Source organism: Sphaerodactylus townsendi, linkage group LG09 (assembly GCF_021028975.2).
Source record: "Sphaerodactylus townsendi isolate TG3544 linkage group LG09, MPM_Stown_v2.3, whole genome shotgun sequence".
Taxonomy (NCBI): Eukaryota; Metazoa; Chordata; class Lepidosauria; order Squamata; family Sphaerodactylidae; genus Sphaerodactylus; species Sphaerodactylus townsendi.
In genome coordinates this window covers 96,609,784-96,630,839 of record NC_059433.1, presented here as the reverse complement: position 1 = coordinate 96,630,839, position 21,056 = coordinate 96,609,784, and the positions used below count along the sequence as shown (strand labels likewise).

General features: G+C 40.1%; 1 protein-coding gene and 1 long non-coding RNA gene across 5 annotated transcripts in view; one reads left to right on the top strand and one right to left on the bottom strand.

Moving 5' to 3' along the window:
• The window catches only part of HNF4G (hepatocyte nuclear factor 4 gamma), an 88,789-nt gene extending 81,170 nt beyond the window's left edge, over positions 1 to 7,619 (top strand). For all 4 annotated transcript variants that reach the window (XM_048508388.1, XM_048508390.1, XM_048508389.1 and 1 more), the window contains exons 8-10: positions 918 to 1,154; positions 2,845 to 2,964; positions 3,909 to 7,619. In XM_048508388.1, coding sequence (XP_048364345.1) covers positions 918 to 1,154; positions 2,845 to 2,964; positions 3,909 to 4,027 — 476 coding nt within the window. In that variant the 3' untranslated portion in view covers positions 4,028 to 7,619. The remainder of the gene's footprint in view (positions 1 to 917; positions 1,155 to 2,844; positions 2,965 to 3,908) is intronic.
• Positions 7,620 to 20,907: 13,288 nt separating this feature from the next.
• The window catches only part of LOC125439171, a 52,913-nt gene continuing 52,764 nt past the window's right edge, over positions 20,908 to 21,056 (bottom strand). The window contains exon 3 of the long non-coding RNA XR_007245492.1: positions 20,908 to 21,051. This is a non-coding gene — a long non-coding RNA (uncharacterized LOC125439171). The remainder of the gene's footprint in view (positions 21,052 to 21,056) is intronic.

Here is a 21,056-nt window from a genome sequence, read left to right as displayed (position 1 = left end):
ACTCTTAGCAGACTGATACTCTATCCCAGCAATCAATCAGCATTCAGGAGAATAGCCCAGGTATTCTCTTGTGTTCTAATGATTATCAAGCCTCTCCTATCTTTTTGTTTGAACCCTGGAAAAAAATAAATTCTTTGTCTCTGATTTTCCTGCCAGCTTACTTCATACCACTACAGAGTCACGCAGAGCTATCAGGGACCTCATCATGCTATATGCTCTCCGTGGATGAGGGAAATAGTGTGACTTCTCTGACTGGGCCTGACTGAAGACATGCTTTATGTGATGCAGTGTTAGCTGGCAGGAGAAAATCTGCCCATAAAAAGCTATTTGCCAACTTAGCAGGAAAAGTCACTGCCCATTAGGTCACATATGATTTTGAAGACAATGTGTTAAAGCTCTTAACTCTCAGACCTTAGGTCCCTTGGACTCGGCTGATCTCCTTTGGCTTGAATTCTCTGACTGCATTCAGAAGGTTGCAGACCTCTTCTGTGGAATCGGGAACCCATGAAGAGTTCCCGCAGAAACTTAGAGCCCATCCCAACAGTCACCTGCACTAATAATGGGCCCCATTCTTAGTACAGGAATGGAAATGGCAGAGGTGGCACTCAATCAGTCCTGTACAGGTTGGGCAACTCAGACAACACTGTTAATTGGTTGGCTTTCTCCTGGCTACCAGCAACTCAATAAAGTGATGGTAAATGAAAGGCCAATTGACCCAACCTTGTCCTTTAAGACACAGGCAGAGCTGTAACATATCTCTGTCATCTCTCTCTTTAGATGTTAGGCTTCATCTTTCCCAGAACCTCTCAGGTATAGCTACATAGAAAAATGTTTTTGGTGTAATTTCTAGAGACATACCTGAACATTTTTTGGTTTTCTCCCCATATAGTCTTAAATAACATTTCCTCTGTTTCAAGATGCAAAAGGACTGAGCAACCCAGTGAAGATCAGGAACATGAGATTTCAAGTCCAGATCAGTTTGGAGGATTACATCAATGACCGCCAGTATGACTCTAGAGGACGGTTTGGGGAGCTGCTGCTACTTCTGCCGACTCTACAGAGTATTACCTGGCAAATGATTGAGCAAATACAGTTTGTGAAATTGTTTGGAATGGTTAAAATTGACAGTTTACTTCAGGAAATGTTACTAGGAGGTAGGTGTGCCAATAAGTTTTGAGAAACTTTCTCCTATTTACTATTCTCAAATGAGTTGAGATGGAGGAGAAAGAAATCACTTATTTGTCAGCTGAGAAATGCTTACTTTTTTCCTCCATTGACCTGTGATATTGGACCTGTCCTGTCCATTAGAATAGATAGAACTGACCTAGTGCACCACTGGTCTGATTCAGTGTAAAAAAAGTTTCAAATTCATCACAAGTGATGCATTTGGTACCTTTGGTTCCAGTTGAAGGTAAAGTAGTAGGACTGGGAGAAGGTTCTTTAGGTTCTGATCCTCAGTCAGGATTCCATTCCCTCCTTATAAAATTGTTATCTTTTGTAAACTGGGCAGCATTGCTCAGCATTAAAACATTTCACAGAATTTCCCAGGCCATTGTATGCACCTTTTCTATTCCCTGGGTGCAAAAGGTGTTATGTGTATAATCATTATTAATCATCCGTGATTAATATAATGCAGTAAAAAAGCACATGGACCACTGTGTTCATAATTAACCAATAGTACCAAACTCAGCAAACCAATACAGCCAGGCTACTTGAATTTAATCCCGTTTCATATTATGAAATGGCATGAAATCTAAGTCAGTCACAGGCTCACTCTTTCCCAGTTTGATGCTCAGACTGTGGTGTTTGGTTCTCTTAATTAACTTGGCCCCAGCATGGTGTAGTAGTTAAGAGCAGTGGATGCTAATCTGGAGAACCGAGTTTGATTTCCTACTCCTCCGCATGAGTGGCGGACTGTTATCTGGTGAACTAGGTTTGTTTCCCCACTCCTACACATGAAACCTGCTGGGTGATTTTGGGCTGGTCGCAGTTCATACAGAACTCTCTCAGCCCCATCTATCTCACCAGGTGACTGTTGTGGGGAGAGGAAGGGAGAGGAAATTGTAAGCTTCTTTGAGACTGCTTACAGGAGAGAAAAGCAGGTATAAATCCAAACTCCTCCTCTTCTAAATTTTCATAGATGAAAATTTGACCTTCCTTACAATAGCAAATGTAACATTTGGCAAATACATCAAAAAATCTGAAAGCAATTGAACATAAACAATGAAAATAAGCACTGTATCCAAAGGACCATTTATTTGATTGGCAATCAAAATAACTGTTAGGATTTTTTTACTTTAAAAACTTTATTTTTCTACAACATATTATTTTTTCATTAAATTATCAGACTTGAAATGTGAAAAAAACTATGAGACATATGGTCATCAAAAACAACAGTGAAATCATGAGGATTCATAGTCAGATGCCAGTTGTGCCTGCTGAGAACCAATTTCCATGAACAACATGAAAGACTGCAGTTTTGCATAAATAGTTCTAGGCTGTTCAACCCAGCAATCAAAAAGGGATTGAAACCTGTCTAAATGGGAAAGTTCCACCAATTCCCTCTTCTCATTCTTGACCCTCCTGAGGATTATTTCTCCTCCATGAGCAGCATTTTGAGGAGATTAAGTAGGCTGCAGTAACAGCTGGAAGGCAGGAATGTTCCATTCCACTGTTGGAAAACTTAGACTGGATCCACCCATTGGGTAACAATTCTTCCATTTGTACCTTGCTGCACCAGCAAGCAGCACAGTTAAGTCACTCAGAAGAGCTTCTGCAACTTTATTTAGAAAAATGTATTTGCTGCAGTAACGAGAGCTTATTTAAACTGATGCATCCTTACAGGTACCTCCAATGATGCTACAAATCTTCATCCAGTTCATCCTCATCTAGCCCAAGATCCATTCACTGGGCAAACTCTGCTTATAAGTTCAGTGTCTGTTCCTGTGAATACAGATCAGATATGTAAGTTGTTACAAATTCATTATTTTGAGCACAACACTTGTGTGTAATGTGAAATTATCCACTAGGCAGCACAAGCATATTTATTCACTGTATTCAATTCTTAGCATGTTATCCTAAGAAGACCAAGCCGATTTTGAACACATCAAGGCCATGTATGAATTTCTCCATGCACAGGATTTGGTACTTGCCCAAACATTTTTCTGAAGAATTAGTGTTGTTTTTATCTGTCAACATTTAGAGAACTTAGAGGATGCTTGGATTTCCTCAGATGGGCTATAGTTGGAGAGGGTTATGTGTGTGTGTTTGCTTGCTTCATTCTGTTCTTGCAAAGCGGTTGGTAAGCAGGCCTCATCTTTGACCAGTTAGGCCCACAGTAGGAACAGGTTCCTGGAACACAAGTAGGGCTATTGGTTAGCTCCATAAGGCATCTAAGAAAGAAGGACCATTTCTAAAAGAGCCTATCCATCAATGGAGTAGTGGGGTGGGTTGTGTAGGGGAAAGCCTTTGGGATTGAGCAGCATGTCTGACAAGATGTATGTGGATTTGACTTTTGGCTATATGTAAGGCCAGTATAAAACACATATTTGTTGCTGCAAAATGTTTTAGTATCCTGGCCTTCAAATGAGCAGCAAAAGCTGAGACTTTTCCAGCTCTGAGCTTGGAATAAATGGTGATATCCCTTTTCCTGTTCACTGAATGAGTTGGGAAAAAATGGATGGCTACAATGTTTTGTTGGAAGGGTACGTGAGCAAATCTGGAACATTCTATTAAAGTATAATGAAGCAGTTAATTGTAAAGAGAGTACAGGGATCAAAGCTATAACCACTGAAACCAGAGGGGTAAAAATGACAAGTATATCTGTAAGCATGATGTGAACACAGGGTCTGTCATGCTGGCTGTTCATACTATAATGACATTGATCAATTCTTCATTTTTTCTCCCAGCAACGCCTGAAACTCCACTACCTTCCCCTCCACAAGGTTCTGGCCAGGAATACAAGATGCCTGCAAACCAAGTTACGGTTATTTCTCAGCCATCTCTTCCAAAACAAAAGCCATTGTGATACTGATCAATACTTCTTTTGGTGGCACAAGCACTGTATTAAAACATCATGACACTGGATACTGAAAACTCAGGATAGATGATTTAGACATGCTGTTAAAGAGACAAATACTGTTTCATTTAGAGACGGGTTTTTCATCATCTTTGCTAGCTTTTTTCCCCTCCCTCTCTCTCAAAAAAAGCTTGAATTCAGATGTAATTTGTGGACACTAGAAGGTGACTGAAAAAAAGAAATCTGTTCATTGTTTGCAATGTCTTTGAATTGTAATAGAAGAGGTTTAATTTATTGTCCTTTTATACATTTGCCATCTTCCAAAGTTTTGAAATATGTATTCCTCACAGAATGCAAAGCCCGATTTTAATAAAATTGCAGACTGAAATTTAGAAATAATGAAACAGCAGAAGCCAGCAGTTTTAACAGTTAATCAAAGCAAGTGTCTCATTTTCTTGAATATACAGTAGAGGTTGGAAATCAAAATACTTCCTGCCAGCATCTGGTATGACACATGTGCTCATCTAATACATTAAGTCTGAACACATGTATGTCGGTCAATAATGCCACTGTATTTAATTTTTTTAAGGGCCCCTTCCAGAGAGTCAGACATTTGAAAGAAATATATTCCCTATTTTAGAAGCCTGAAATTGGGAATAGGAAAATATGGCAAAAAATCTTGTGAACTGTTTTCTCACTCAGAATTAATGATTTTTTAGGAAGTCCTTTAAAGCCTTTTTTGTTAATTACTATTTTACCTCTCCTCTCCTGCAACGTGGCTGGGACCCAATACATAATTTTCAAGTTTTTGTTGTATCTTCTCAGCAACCATATGAATTTGATAAGGCTCAGCCTGTATGGTTATGGGTCCGGTAGACAAAGGAAAATTAAATAATAAGTCATTTTTGCTGACAGAGAGATTGGCTGACCTAAGATCAGTAAGCTTTGAACTGGTCTTTCCAGCTCCATCAGCACTGATTTCAGCAAAATATGTTGGTCATAACAATGTCACATTGTGAGAGTTTGTGCAGTTACATTTAAGATTCAATGGCAGCAATGTTAGTGATGATAGCATGACTACTTTTTCTTTTTCCCCATTGGATTACCAAACAAACTACATTCTTAGATCTTAATTATTTAAATGTAGTACAGAACTGAAACTCTACAGATACTTCACACAGGAATTTACCAAGTACATCCAGTTTCAGTGGTATGGTTGCAAGTTAATTTTATTAAGACAGCTTTTCACCTCCTGGTTCTCACTACCTTGGATATCTTCATGTCTGCGTCAAAGAAAATATTCATGAATGTCCAACAACAAACCCAGACCATTAAATGGCTAGCCAACATGTAAAAAAAGAGTGATTTGTCCCAGCACAGCCTTCTCTAATGAAGGCATGAGACAAACAAACTTGTGTTTTTAATTAGTTTATTTAGATGGATAATCTATGCCCTCAGTACCCTGACTGTACCCTTCTCATTCGTACAGTGAATGATGGCACCTTCATTGTACCATGTCTCTGTGTGTTTTCCAATTCATCATACCTAAATTGAGCAGCCCACCTTATTCTTGTCATTTTTAGTGATCGCCTAACCAATCTAAAAACCAAGGCTATTTACAGCTCCTTAAGAACAAAATGAAGCCGGAGGAAAATGTTTCCTTAATAGATAGCAATCCTATGGAATACAGTAATTCCTCGTTGGTTCCAATTACCACTGGCTAATCCAAATTTACCCAATTTTGGAAGGAGGGATCAGCAGTGAACCCCTGCACGGGGAAGGTGCAATGCCTTTCTGAAGCTTTGTTCCTCATTCAAATTAGGGGAAATGAACAGAAGATCACCCATAGCTCTAAAAGCCACGACTGAATTTATTTTGGTTCCTGTTAACTTTCAATTTTTGTGAATGAAAGTCTATGAAATTCAAGATGAAATTTCAGAATGGTTCAGAATTATTGTCCCTTTTTAAAGGGAGCAGGATATAGACAAAGGAAGTAGGGAACTCTTAAGGACTTGTGGGAAACATCTAATTTTTATCTGTTTCTGAAGTGGCAAAACTGAAGGTATACCTTATAGTGGAATCCTCTGTGGAGTTGCTCCAGTCTATGTCCACTTTGTCATTCCCAGGATGCTGCTGTAGTGTCACCCCCTTCCTATTTCCTTCCCTCCTTCCTACCCTCTAGTCTCTGAATGTAAGTATCCACAGATTTGGTTATGTTGAGAATCATATATATTGGGGATGGACTTAAGAAGGGAAATGTTGTAACACTTGAAGCACAATCCTATGTTATTTTGATGAGAAGGAAATTCCACTAATTCTGGAGAAACTTAATCCCAGATATTCATAAGATTACAGCTATCTGATGTTGGTATGTTATTAAAAACTTGATCATGGTGTCAGATTCAACAGTCTATATTGCTACACCTTAATTATACAAAAAGGAAAGGTTTTTGACAAGTATTTTTTTTTCTGTGAAACAAACTGCAAAATGCTCCTGAGTTTTTCGTATTGTTTTCAAGCTCAGGTAGCAATTCCTCCTTTGTTTACTGCTATGTAAGTAGTTTCTGTTTTCAACTTGTATGTTTGCTTCCTCGAGTGGGAGAACTTAAGGGATACTTTACAGAGCAATCCTGTTCAGTTTTATTCAGTTTGATTACTCCTCAGAAGGTTGCACTGTTGGTGTGCAACAGTTTGGGACACCATCTCTAATGTTCAGTCGAGTTGTGATTATTGTTTTAATAAAATGAATACATGTATATTTAAAATTTTAATATCAAACAATATTTTATGTGTTAAGTTATACATTATATGTTTGTGTTCTCAAATTAAGTTCTGACGATAGGAAAGGAAGTATTGCATTCCTTTGAATTATCCCCAAAAGTTGTTTTTCTGAACCCCAGCTTCAGAATTACTAATTTTCATTTCTAATCTCTTTTGTAGCTGCAATATGCTTTTCTCCTCCGAGGAATCTGATGCTAGCACAACAACTCAGCAAGGAGATAGAAGGACTGATATTTTGATGCATAAGACTGTATGCAGTTCAGGGTGTTTTAGAGACTACCAATAGTCCAATCCTAAACAGAATTATACCTTTCTAAGTCCATTTCAGTCAATGCATTTAGAAGGCTTAGGATACTGGAATTGCATTAGACGGTACAAACAGTGTCTGCCCATACAGAAGTAATTCCACTGAGTTCAGTGTGATTTGTGTGATTTGCACGCACGCACGCACGCACGCACGCACGCACACACACACACACACACACACACACAGAGGATTATAGCCTCAGAAGTGAAAGGCCTTATTTTTTCTACTTCTGAATATTATCTATTTTATATGGTTCACATAATTTTTAAATAATATCGTAATTTATTGAAAATCTGATTTTTTTTAAGTGTAAAATTATTTTTGTATGCCTAATGCACAAAATCAAAGTCACTGGCTTTGTGAAAATGGTTGATTACGCTGAGCTGTTTGACCTCGGATGTCATGTATGGATGTAGACTGAGTTGCCATGAAATGGTTGCTGCAAATGTTTTCAGATTGACTGGTTTGCATCAGTGCTCAATAAACAGATATTGAAAACATATGAATGTTAAATGAGCCTTGAAGTAACTTTTTTTTGTTCTTTGCATAATGTAAACAGTGATGTTTTTTAAATTGACTGTCATAGACCTAAGCAGGAGAAAGTTAAAAATATATTGAAATCAGATGAGAACCACATCACAGCTCTTCTTACATCAGTGGGAGCTTTAATTAGGCAAAATTCCTCCTATCCTTTACCCTAAAATTGTTCACTGCGTTCACTAGAGTTTCTATGAAGTGAGAGTGATTTGGAGGCCACAGCTATTATATTACAAGAAAGCAGATTTCTCTTTGAGGTCTCAAATCAGAAAAGAATGTTTTTATTTGGTTCCTGTTTAATTCATGAATAAAAGGTGACCTCTTTTCTGAACTGGAGGATGTGTTTTAAATCTAGACCCTGCTAATTTATCTGCTGGCACAAGAGGGCAATATTGCCAACTCTCTTCCTCTCCATAGCCCTAGCCTAGACTAGAGCATCCGCAATCCCTGGCCTCTGCAGGGGGGGCGGGGTCGGTCAAAAGAATCTTCTGCCCCCTCTTGTACCAGTGGAAATTTGGTAGGACCTAACTAAGAGAAAACCGATTTGCCATTTGATGATGTAATATTAAGAATTTATTTTCTCCCAGCATATTATGTTGTGCCAAGGCCATTGGTAATGGTATAGAATCAGCATGGTGTAGTGGTTAAGAGCAGGTGGATTATAATCTGGAGAACTGGGTTTGATTCGTCACTCCACCTGAGTGGCAGAGGCTTATTTGGTGAACCAGATGTGTTTCCGCACTCCTACATTCCTGCTGGGTGACCTTGGGCTACTCACAGTTCTTCAGAACTCTCTCAGCCCCACCTACCTCAAAATGTGTCTGTTGTGGGGAGAGAAAGGGAAAGGAATTTGTAGGCCACCACGAGTCTCCATACAAGATAGAAAGATGGGGTATAAATCTAAACTCCTCCTCCTCCTTCTTCAAGTTCAGTAAGTGGTTCCAATTGCCATCTTTAGGTGGACATAAGGAAATTATGTTGCAGATGAGATGGGCTTTGTTTCACATTCAGTTGACCAGCACCTGGGCATAGAACCAGGTTTCTATTCCATATAAGAGTTGTTTCCAATGAATGCATACTTGTTGCTGCGGAGCATCATAAAGCATGGCTTTTCCAGAGAGGTAGACTTCTCATAGCATCTGATTGAAAGGAAAGATTAAATCTGAGAGAGACTGTTCAAGGAGTGAAGAAGCCTTTAAGACTGGAGAAAACCAGGATTCAGAAAAAGGCTTGTAGGACTAGGGAGCAAAACGAAACAGGCAAGACAAAAAGGGAATTGGGGGGGGGGGGGACGTGGAGAGAGAGAAATAGACTGTGTGAGTCCTCAGACAAAGACATGATCTACAGATGCAATAGAATACAACTGTAGAATTCTCTCTGAGGTGGTCAAGTGGATGGTACCACTTCAGACTGAATGTGAAGAATGCTATTTTTCACTGTTTCCCACCAGTTAAAAAAATCCCTGCTAGTTCCAAACAAAACAAAATGAAAAAACCTTAACACAGCAGTGTAGAAATTTTAGTGCATTTTCATTCCCTGATCAATTTTTCATCTTATTTACAAACAGATCTAGAATGTAACGTTCTCTTGGGGGACAAACACCCACCCAGGCACTGATTCTGTTATGAGAGACATTGATCACTGCACTTCCAAAGAGATTTCACAATAGGTTCAGCCAATTGAATTTGCTATGCTCAAAAGAGCAGATAAATGTAGTTTGGAACTGTGGCAGGATGCCTAGTGGATTACTTGCTCAAATACCCTAATTTGTAATGGAAAGGGAGTAAGGAACGATATACCCATGGCTCCTACAATGAGTTGCTGAAGCAAACAATGCTTTCAAAATGAGGTAATCAGGCAACAGGAAGTGATTTCAAGATTTAGCCAAGACTATTTTAAGGTGGGAGGGTACAACTAGCATTTCTCTTGGCCTTTCTTTCACTGTTCATGGTGCAGGAGACAGTTAATGCTTTCCTCACACTGATTGTAACTGGGTGAAAAAAATAATTTTAAAATGTTCTTCCTCTTAATTTTGAATCATTGATTGAGATACTTACAATGTGATTTGGCTCATGAATGAGTTGATGTAAATTATATTTTGAGGAGTTATATATTGTTCTTTGCATTCAAAGCATGAAAAATACGACATTGCTATATCTGTGTTGGTCACAGAAAATAAAAGGATGCATCTCTGCTATGTTTAAAATATAAAAGGTCTTTCTGCATACCTCTCATGTATCATAAAATGTCTTGTTGGAATTCTAATGTGTCTAAATAGCATTATGATAAGCTTTAATTGTAATAAATTCCTCTTAATTATGCTGGTTCAGTTTATAAGAGAATTGCAAATGTTTGCAGAGTATGAAATGATTTCCCATTGTTTTCATATGTTGCTGGCTTAAATATACAGCATATTACATTCATTAAGTAGCACCATTCTAGTGTAGTTGGAAAATTGCAAGGTAGTTGGCCAGTGTAAAATGAATGGATGTGCAGAGATGCTGATCCTTATGTATTTAAGTAGTTGTGAGCATTTTCTCCCCTGAGGGACCCAAAGAAGCTCACAAAAAAAAGAAAAAACTAGATAAAATAGATAGATAAAATAGATAAAAACTACATGTAGTTTTAGATAATAGTTTTAGATAAATAGATAAAAACTACATGTCAACCTGGGTGGCATGATGATGTTACAAGGCATTGATTGTTGCTGGAGTTGGAACTAGATGTTCAAAAGCAAATGACAAGTGACATAAAGGCAAATCCAAAACAAAGCAACAAGATCGGCTAAGATCCAATTACTCGCCCAACAACAAGGGAAGGTGAGAAATCCTATAATGTTAAGGTGAATAACATGAAATAAAGTGCATCCTACATACATCAATGGAATAGTTCATTCACAAACTAAAGTGCATTAAGCATACATCAATGGGGATAGTCCGTTCATAAATATATAGAGTTTTACATTAGCGGGAATTCCATGTGGGTAAGTATAGTCCGAAGACATGATCGTTCCGCAATTGCTTCAGTATCATACAGGTAAGTAATTTTTCAGGACTACACCACGTAATGAGCAACAAATAAGCGAGACACAAGCAAGAAAGTTCTAACAACAGGACGTAGCTGCAATAGTAACAAGTAACACGTAGCTGTATCAGCAGCAAGCAAGTAGCACGTAGCTGTATCAGCAGCAGAATGCCTGCGCGCTGAAAATGCGTTTTCGAGCTGCAAATCTTCTTCAGTGTTTATACAAATTCATGTTTCCAATTGCTTTCATTCTATAGTTCTTGGACTATTATACAATTTTGCCAACATATGCAAATCTGGTTCACAGAGAATCCCTTCATGCATGCTAAGACCACTAAGGAAAACAGAAGGGATTTTCTGTGAACCAGGTTTGGAAACATGAATAGAAGCATTTAAGACTTGTAGGTGGTATCTAACCAGTGGTGGGATTCAGCAGGTTTGCACCACTTCAGCAGAACCGGTTGTTAAAATGGTGCTTGTAAACAACCAGTTGTTAAATTATTTGAATCCCACCACCGGAACCACTTGTTAATTTTTTTGAATTCCACCATTGTATCTAACCAAGAATGGACCTTTTCACTTCTGCTGTTTGGGCAATTATTTTCAAATCGTCCAACATACTCTGCAACAGTTGAAGATAGAAGAAGGCATCAAAGCAGCAAATGCATTTCTTCATACTCAATTACCATTTTTGTTTAGTATTCTAAAGTGTTTCGAGGCATCAAGGAAACAAAGTTATCCTTATTTGTATAATAGAGTTAAGTTCACACTGATATAAAAGGACAATCTTTTATTATAAAAAGTACATTTTAAGAAAAGGAAAAGATCCTCTAACATTTATTTGACCTTGTATAGTTTAATTAGAATGGCCACATTATCTGTGGATATCTGACTATCCATATTACACTCCACTTATACACCTGAATAGAAATAAGATTACAGAGAATATTTAAATGGTAGCCATACAGTACCCAGGATAATTGCTTTTTTTAAACACTCAGCTGCATAGCCAGTGGCCACGGATTGAACTTCTAAGTTTGAGGAAGAAATCTACATATTCAAAGTACAGAAAGAAGAAGACAAGCAGATTCCAGGACTCTAGGAATTCAAAAATAACTTTGATGTTGTACCAACAGAGCTGAAAAATATTAATGTTGTAAGAGAAGTGACTGATTTTAAAAGTTTTTGTGCACTAACCAAGATAAATTCAGTATGCATAGATGTTTTAAGAGAGCGAGAATCAAGTTTGCTCTCTCCATTTAATCTTCCCTCATATTTGAACTTCAGATTTATATTTTAACTCTCACCAAATGCATGGAAAATGGAGAGGCCTGTCACAGTCAAGGATAGGACTTCAGAGAATGGTAAAATACAAGATTTGTCAGTGGTCATGTGATTAGAACATTTTCTGTGCAACCCTAAATAAAGCTATGCTCTTCTAAGGCCGTTAAGGATTGTGCTATTGAAGAACTATATGTGGTGTCATGTACACACAGGTAACATGCAGTCTGTACAGCCAGTCCTTGGAGAGTAGATCCAGTGGAATTTTGAAGTAATGCTGGCCAAAAATGTAATGCTGCCCCCCCCCCCCCAATTTTTCTTCAATACTATAGAATTGCTTTACTCATCCAGGAGATTCCTTCAATGTTAAAATATTGAAAAAGCACCCTCACTGGTTCAGACCTATAAAGTAGAACTGGATGAGCTTTGCTCTCAAACACAGCTAGTATTTTTCCATATCAATCCATATTAGTGTCTCCTATATCAATTTCTCCCATAACATTAGGTCAATAATGATCTTTTCTTCTTCAACATATGGGCTATTTTATTTGGTAGTCTTTCTGGAGGTCACTTTTGCTAAATGGAAGGTTACTGAAATGTGAAAGAAGTTGATATTGGCAAAACACAAGTTATAGGCACTGGAGAGACTATATAGACATGTTCACCTACCTTCACATTGTTAGTTGTAAGAGAAATCAAACAGAATGTTCTTTGGAAGAAAGAAATGTCTAATAATTGTTTAGTCTCTGGCCAGTAATATCAATTGTTTTTTGGTGGCTTATTTCAAGGTAGAGCTCTCTAGTTAGTTATCTGGACAGTAGGACTGGAAGAAAGAGATGGAGCAGCTTCTGCTGTGGATGGTGGTAGAAAGTGCTATCGAGTCGTAGATAACTTATGGAGACTCCATAGTGATTTCAAGGCAAGAGACAATCAGAAGTGGTTTGCCATTGCCTGCCTCTGAATAATAACTACTGACTTCCATCCAAGTGCTAACCTGGGCAACTGTGCTTAGCTTTCAAGATCTGACAAGATCAGGCTACCTGGGCCATCTAGGTCTGGGTGCTACTCCAAACACTTTGGGAAAATGCTCTCTAAATATTAATAGCCAATATTAAACACTTTAAAGTCCTGCAGAATTTGATGGGAAAGATTTATTTAATTCATTCATTCATTTAGACTCCACCATTCTCCTCAACTGGCTTACATCTTTCTCCTCTCTTCTATTTAAATATGTCAATTACAAATATGGAATCAATAGGATTTGAATGGGATTAACTTTGGCAGAATTGTGGCCTAAGTGTTTAAGAAAGATGGAAAAACATCTAAAAATTGACATTCAAACAAAGGGTGGCCAGGGACAGGGCTGCCTCCCATCACTCCACAGTCTTCCTCACCCCCTACCTTACTCAGACAGTTGCCCAAGGACTGCAGGACATTCCATAACTGGCATCCCTGCCCCTGGACTTACAAGCATATGCTGGAACCTCCTGGAAGCCAGGAGAAACTACAAGGAATTTTCTGGATTACCTGGCCATCAGATAGCTCGCCAACCGCTATACCCTTTTCAACCAAAAGAAATAGAATTGTAACTTCATCCGCTACATGCTGGACCATCTTTGTTTTAGAATGCTCTGCTTGGGTCCTACCTAGTTCTTTTAGGTAGGCAGTAGGACCCAAGTGGAGCATTCTAAAACAAAGATGGTCCAGAACATGGGGGATGAAGTTACAATTCTACTTATTTCTTTTGGTTGAAAAGGGCATAGTAGGCTGGAATAGGGAGGCCCAAGGTGGGTAGGAACCCTTTTGGGAAGGATAAAAAGAACACAGGGGAAGAAGTCGGGGAAAGGAATGAGAGAGTTTAGTGTGCAAGCGTACCATTTGCTAATTAAAGTCTGTCTGCTGGAAATGGCTAACATGTTAACTCTGTAGGGCTATCACCAAGGCATGGAGGACAAAGTCTTCCCATAATGTTGCCTCCTGGCACTGGTATTGATAGATTTACTGCCTCTGAATACGGAAGTTCCCTTTACTCATCATGGCCAACAGCCTCTATCCTATATGAATTTGTCTACTCGCCTTTTAAAGTTGTCTATCCTTGTGGCCATCACCATATCCTCTATCAGTGAATCCCACATTACCGTGTAGAAAAAGTCCACGCGTAAATAAACTTTCAAGAGAAAGTACTTCTTTACTCATTGAGTAAAGAAGTACTTTCTCTTGAAAGTTTATTTACGCGTGGACTTTTTCTACACGGTAATTATTCTTGCCGAGTCTGATAAATAGACATTTAAAAGGAGTTGATGTATCTATTTCTGGCAAGGTGCTGAACAACTGCCCAATGATGTGTTGAAAGCAGCAAACAGCAAATATTTTCAATTATTCAGAAATATTACTATTAATACCTGTCCATCTTTGGCGCTGAGAAGGGAATTTAATTCAAAACAAGACAAAGAAACTTTTGCATTGGAGATAAACATTTCTGCTCTTGCTGCCAAACAAGAAAGTATTTATGAGATTACATTTCAAAGGTTCCGTTGCTCCGGTTCAGTGCAGCGGGGTTATCTTTGATGGTTGTCAGGTTTCTTGAGAGAACAGACCCTATCAGTACATGAATACATTATATTCATTATTCCTTCTTTCCCACTGTTGCCTCTCCTCTTTTTAATTCACTTTGTTGCTTCCCCAGGATCACGTGAGCCTTTATTTTCAAAACAAGCGACTTGTGCCCTACCTTTGTCAAATGCCTTTGGAAAATTTAAATATATAATGCACCTAACACTCCCTTTATCTGTCATGCCAGAGTGAGCTTCAAAAAGTCTGGTGTGTTTGTAAAGCAAGAACAGCTCTTCTGGAATTCTTTCTGTACCTTGTTAACTAATATCCTTGTCACAACCTTCATTCCCTTTCTTCTGCCACAAATTAATCCATCACGGATCTTGTAATCTGAATGATCCCAGTTTACCTCTGCTTCTGTGAAGAGACGCGAGCAAATTCAAATTCAGTTCTGAGTTGCTAGAGGCTTCTTTTTCAATTCAATCAAATAATTATTTTATTTAGCCTTAATGCAGAAGAAGAAGGATTTGGTTTTTATACCCTACTTTTCTCTAACTTTTAAAGTGACTTATGATTGCATTCCCTTTTTGTCCCCACAACAAACATCTTGTCAGGTAGGTGAGGGTGAGAGAGTTCTGAAAGAGAAGTAGAGAATCAAACCCAGTTCTCCAGATTAAAGTCCACTGCTCTTAACCACTACACCATGCCGGCTCCCATGTAATTATAAGGTTTCTAAAAGCTGTATACAGTCCTCAAATTTCTTGAACCAGAGCACTTCTATCTAAACTGGTTAAATTTTATCAAAGTAAATGACCACATTCTAACTAACTTAAGTATACTCAATGCTATTTAAATCAATGGCTTTAATGCAGCAGGCCTATGCAGGCAACTGGGAGTAGGTCATATTAAGAACATAAGAACATAAGAACAAGCCAGCTGGATCAGACCAAAGTCCATCTAGTCCAGCTCTCTGCTACTCGCAGTGGCCCACCAGGTGCCTTTGGGAGCTCACATGTAGGATGTGAACGCAATGGCCTTCTGCGGCTGTTGCTCCTGATCACCTGGTCTGTTAAGGCATTTGCAATCTCAGATCAAGGAGGATCAATCTCAGATCAAGGAGGATCAATCTCAGATCAAGGAGGATATTCAACACAATAGTACTTATTTGCAAATAAATATGCAAATATTTAAGACTGAACTGCATGTATGCATCAAGTTACTAACATGCAACGCTGTATACAATTTTTATTTTAAACTAGCGGGCCCGGCCACGCGTTGCTGTGGTTCAGTCTGGTGAAGTGGAAAAGAAAGAAAAGGGGAAGTGAACGGTTCAAACATGTGTCATTGCACAATGCTTGCAAGGCAGGGGACGGGTAAGGGGTCCCTCGCTCCCCTCGCTCTCTCCCATTCCCTTGCATGGCACTCCGCCCCCATCCCTCCCTAACGTTCCCCTTCCTCTGCTAGGGTGGGTGGGCCATGTCCAGGTGGCGGACCCTGTCTCTTTCACTCCCTTGTAGGCGAATTACCTAGCGTAAAACATGCTGGGAGGCATGAGCTACATTGTGTTCAAATTTTAGACCATTTTGTCCAGCAAACCCCCGGACCCTTCCTTACCTTCCCCTTCCTCCGCGGGCCCCATCTTTTTCACTCCAGATGGCAGCGGTTTTCAAGGAAGGCATGGTTGTTTCCCTTGTATCAGAGGGTGTTGCTTTGACGGCCAGCAGATGGCGCTGTTACGGAACAGAACTGTGGTTCCAACTATCACAGGTGTGGCATGTACACAATAACTGGCACAGTTGTGACATGTACAGAACAGAAGGTGTGGAAACCGTATGGAAACCTGGCCGCACGCGAATGCGACGTTGTGTGAAAATTTCAAAGCAATCGGTCTAGCAGTTTGGGAGATTATCTGTCAGCAGAAAAACGCACTGATAGATTTATATATATATAGATTAAATACATTCTTTTTTAAAAATTAAAGCTGCCTGATTTAACTTCAGTTTCCAAATGAGGCAGTCATGTAAATGACCAGAAGCCATGCCCAAATTTAATCTGTGTTGATGCTCTGTCTTTACTATGTGAGCATGAAAATGTTTTTTTGTTCATTTTGCAAAACATTGCCTATTATGAAGGTACCCTCCACTTGATTATTACCAGCAACTGCAGATGCTGTGGAGCACACAATGTTGTGAAGTTGGGTACAGACTCAGCTTCACATTCTTCAGTGAATAACTTTCTTTACTCATGCATTTTCAGTTGGCTGAAACTTTGTGTGCGTGTGTGTTTCAATCTGATGTTACCTTTGTTCCATTTCATCAGTCTTAGAAGGTGACAGGTGTTGTTAAATCAAGTCTTAAGAGTCCAACTGTAAAACGGTGGTGTTTTATAGACAAAATACACATCTGGAGATTCTGATGGAGCTGTGGGGAAGATGGAAGGGCAGATTTGGATCAGAGGTAAAGGATGTGGGAAAGACTATTTCACTACATGAAGTGTTGCTGATTAAACCTCCCCCCCCCCATGATTATGAGTCCAAAGAATTAAAAATGCCCATATTTTTCCTTCATGGGAATAGTGTGGGAAAATAGTTCCAATGGTCGAACCCATGCTGGGGTGGGAAGATGAGACCATTTGCTCTTCCTATTCAGTTCCATTCTGGATCCCTGAAATCCCTCCTTGCTTCACCTTGACACTATAAAGCAGCTGTTGAGAGAATGGATGAAGATAGCATTTGCTTCAGGATGTCTGTAAGGAATAGAAAGAATGGAGCATTCCAAAGTCAGCCTCTTGTACAGAGATTAATGGAAATCTAGTTTATACAGTTATATATAGTTTATGGAGAGAGAGATCATAGATTTATCAACAACAGTATCCTCAATAGTTAAATGGAACACTCAATTGTAGAAACAGGAGGCACAAAAAACTTTCCTTTCATGCTCATTTCACTGGATTTCAGTGGAATGTTTACTAGACTCTGAAATAAACAGTATGATGTGCCTTTTGCCCAATGAAGAAGAAGAGTTTGATTTATAGTCCCCTTTTCTCTCCTGCAAGGAGACTCAAAGGGGCTAACAAAAATCCTTTCCCTTCCTCCCTAACAACAAACACCCTGTGAGGTAAGTGGGGCTGAGAGAGCTCAGAAGAACTGTGACTAGCCCAAGGTCAACCAGCTGATATGTGTTGGAGTGTACAGGCTAATCTGAATTCCCCATATAAGTCTCCACAGCTCAGGTGGCAGAGCAGGGAATCAAACCCAGTTCCTCCAGATTAGAGTACACCTGATCTTAACCAAATCCAAATCCAAAAACCTTTATTAGGCATAAAACCAGTGCCAAGAATTTCAAATACAATAAAAAGATCATTATTGCTCAACTTGCAGTACACCGAGCAAAAACATAGCAACAGCTTCAGATATTTCCACACTAGAGCTATTTAGAAGCTTAGCCATTTTTGTTTTATCAGAGAGGAGCATAAATCCTGTTGGTAACACAGTTCTCAAATTGGTTCTGATGTTGTTGTACTTTGAACAATGGAGCAGAATATGAGAAAGTGTTACAGTTGTATCAGGACAGAATTGACAGCGACGCTCATCTTGTGGAATACCAGAGAATCGACCTTAAAGATGTGCTGACGGAAAAGAGTTACACCTTGCTCTGGTCATGACCCATCTGCTATTGTAATTAATAAGTTGTTGCAGATATATAGCAGGGCTAGTTTTCTGAGGGATAATCCCAAAGACTATTGGAGAGCAAGAGCTTTGTGCTTTGCTCGGGAGAAATTGGTACTCTTGATCAAATAATCTAGACTTTAAGCGATGGTAAATCTCCGGAGCGGTGAGCATTTGTAGGGCCTCCCAAGAGAAGCCCAAGGAAAAGATCTTTTTTTCAATATGTAGCCACCATTTCGAAAGCTGAAGCTCTCTCATTTCTAACTGGGACAAACTGTTAGGGTCAGTGCAAAAACAAAGACGCAGCCAAAACTTAAAAGTTACAACCCATGCCCTTGTTTCTAATAAATGTTGCCCTGATTCCAAACAAAGAACACCATAGGGGACACAATGCTTGGTGCCAAAGATCTTATAAAGGAAATTGGATTGGATGCTTTCCAATTTCTGGTGCCATGCTTGGATCCAGATGGGGATACCATACAAAAGGTGCTGGGCCACCTTAGCGTTAAACACCTTCAACGCTGCTGGTATGAATCTACCACCATTGATGTTAAAAAAACTTCAGTACTGCAGCGGATAAATTTTTGCAGGCTTTAAGGGTGTTATCTCTGTGTGTGGTCCAGGTTGACTTATGATGGAATATTATCCCAAGGTATTTGAACAATTTAACTTGCTCGATGTCAGCACCTTGGAGAGACCATCTTGAAGGTCTAAAAACATTGGAAAAGACCACAATTTTAGACTTGATTGGGTTAATGACCAACCTGTTGTTTGAACAGTATTCACCACACTTAGTCAGCATGTTTCTGAGACCAGATCTTGTTCTTGATAATAAAACTGCATCATCGGCATAAAGGAGAATAGACAGAGGCACACACTGCTGCTCCCTTTGAGGTTCTATGATGGAAACAGTAGTGGGGTTCAGCAAGTTCGCACCACTTCGGTTGAACCGGTTGTTAAAATGGTGCTTGTAAACAACCAGTTGTTAAATTATTTGAATTCCACCACCAGAAACAGTTGTTAAATCATTTGAATTCCACACTGTGGGAGAGGCTGTAGTTTGAGGTTCTATGATGGAGGGGCTGTAGTTTCTCCAGTTAGAAAGTATAGTGGCAGGTGATGCGAGATCATTGCTGCCAGTCTGAGTAGACAATACTGACCTTGATGGCAGCCAGCTTTCATATGTTCATGATAGAAAGCAGCCAGCTTCATATGTTCATGGGCCAATTATGCACAATGTGTCTATTGTCCGGTGGGGGGCGAATGTCTGTCTATGGACCTATTTCCTAGAGCCCCACTTTAATTTCCATTCTCTCAGCGGCAAGTGACACCACTTCTAACATTACTTTTAATTTGCTTTACTGCCAGATTGGGGAGATTTGCCAGTGAGCACAGCTTTGCCCCAGATATCTTCCCTCTGCCCACAGCCAGCCTTCCCACTCCCTTGCACTGCCATCCACGCTGTCCCCCTCACTCCGCAGTCCATGTTGTTGGATCCTTGTAATTCTATTTCAGGGTACTGTCATTGTATTTCTGTTTCAAATCCTTTGAGTTCCCTCCTGTCAGTGCCCTCCAACAGATTTTGAGGAGTTTTATGCTGTGAAGAACAAGAGGTTGGGATATAAAATTATTTATTAAAACAAATTCTTAATATGCAACAAAATCTAACTTCAGTGTTGCATGTGTTGCCAAGTTTTACTTATTGCTAATTTAGAATTGAAGAAAATTCAGAGAAGTGGGAGAAAGAAAGGTTAATTTTTCTACTCTCTCTGTTTCTGTTAATTTTTTCTGCTATTGTGTTATACTTTTGGTGACAGCTAGATAACTGCTTCTCTAAATGCTCATATCAATATATCAATATGATAATAACAGAGAGTTGACATTTTGCAAGGAACAGTGCAAGCAGGATCTCCTTTTGACTCCACCCACTTCCCCTGCTCCGTTGTCACCCTCTCCGATGACCAGGAGGTCTTTTAAAAGCTTTATTTCAAATATGACTCTATATTAAAACAAGCCTCTCTCTTCTCTTGTGGCTGCAGTGGCAAGTAGAGATTGAATGTGTGTGTTTGTATGCATGTGTCAGTGGCATACCACTAATGGGGACATGGGGTATCCCATGTCCCCGGGCACACACTTCTGAGACCCACCCCCTTCTGACCTCCCTGCAGGCTGGCTCCTGCCCTTCCTAGGCCCTGGGGCGGGCAGAAGCCAACCTGCAGGGATGCCAGAGGGCATGGCTTGGTGGTGGGCAGCAATGCGCCCACCCAGCCCACCCACCATTGAGCCTTGCCCTCCCACCCTCCCTGCAGACTGCTGGCCTGCAGGGAGGCTGCGGAGGCGGGGCTCGGTGGTGGGTGGCCCAGGCCGGTGCTGTGACCCAGGCCAGCGCAGGAGCGGGCCTGCTGCTGCAGTGCTTGTCTGAGCCACCCCCTGAGCCCTGCCCTCCCCTGGCCTCCCTGCTGGCTCCCATAAGTGGGGCGGGGCACAGAAAGCCGGGAAGGGGAGGGGCACGGGGAGGTGGTCATGCCTCCAAGTGCCATTTAGGCCCAGTATGCCACTGGTGTGTGTGTGTGTGTGTGTGTGTGTGTGTGTGTGTGTGTGTGTGTGTGTGTAAAAAGGGAAAGGGAGGGAAGAGAATATCAGTCTTGAGACTACCGGGTGTGATGAGATCTGTTACTTTAAGGTTAAGGTGATGGGTGGAGTTAAGAGAACCAGAGGAAGCAAATGCCTAGCAGATTTCAGCCAACGATCTATGCTGCAGGCTGTGGGCTGCCTCCTTGTGAGTAAACAGAAAAGCATGATGAGAGCCCACTACAAGCCAACTGCACAGTGAAGAGCCTGGAGGTAAGCATTCCATGTACAATGGGCCCATGTGAACTTAATCTGCA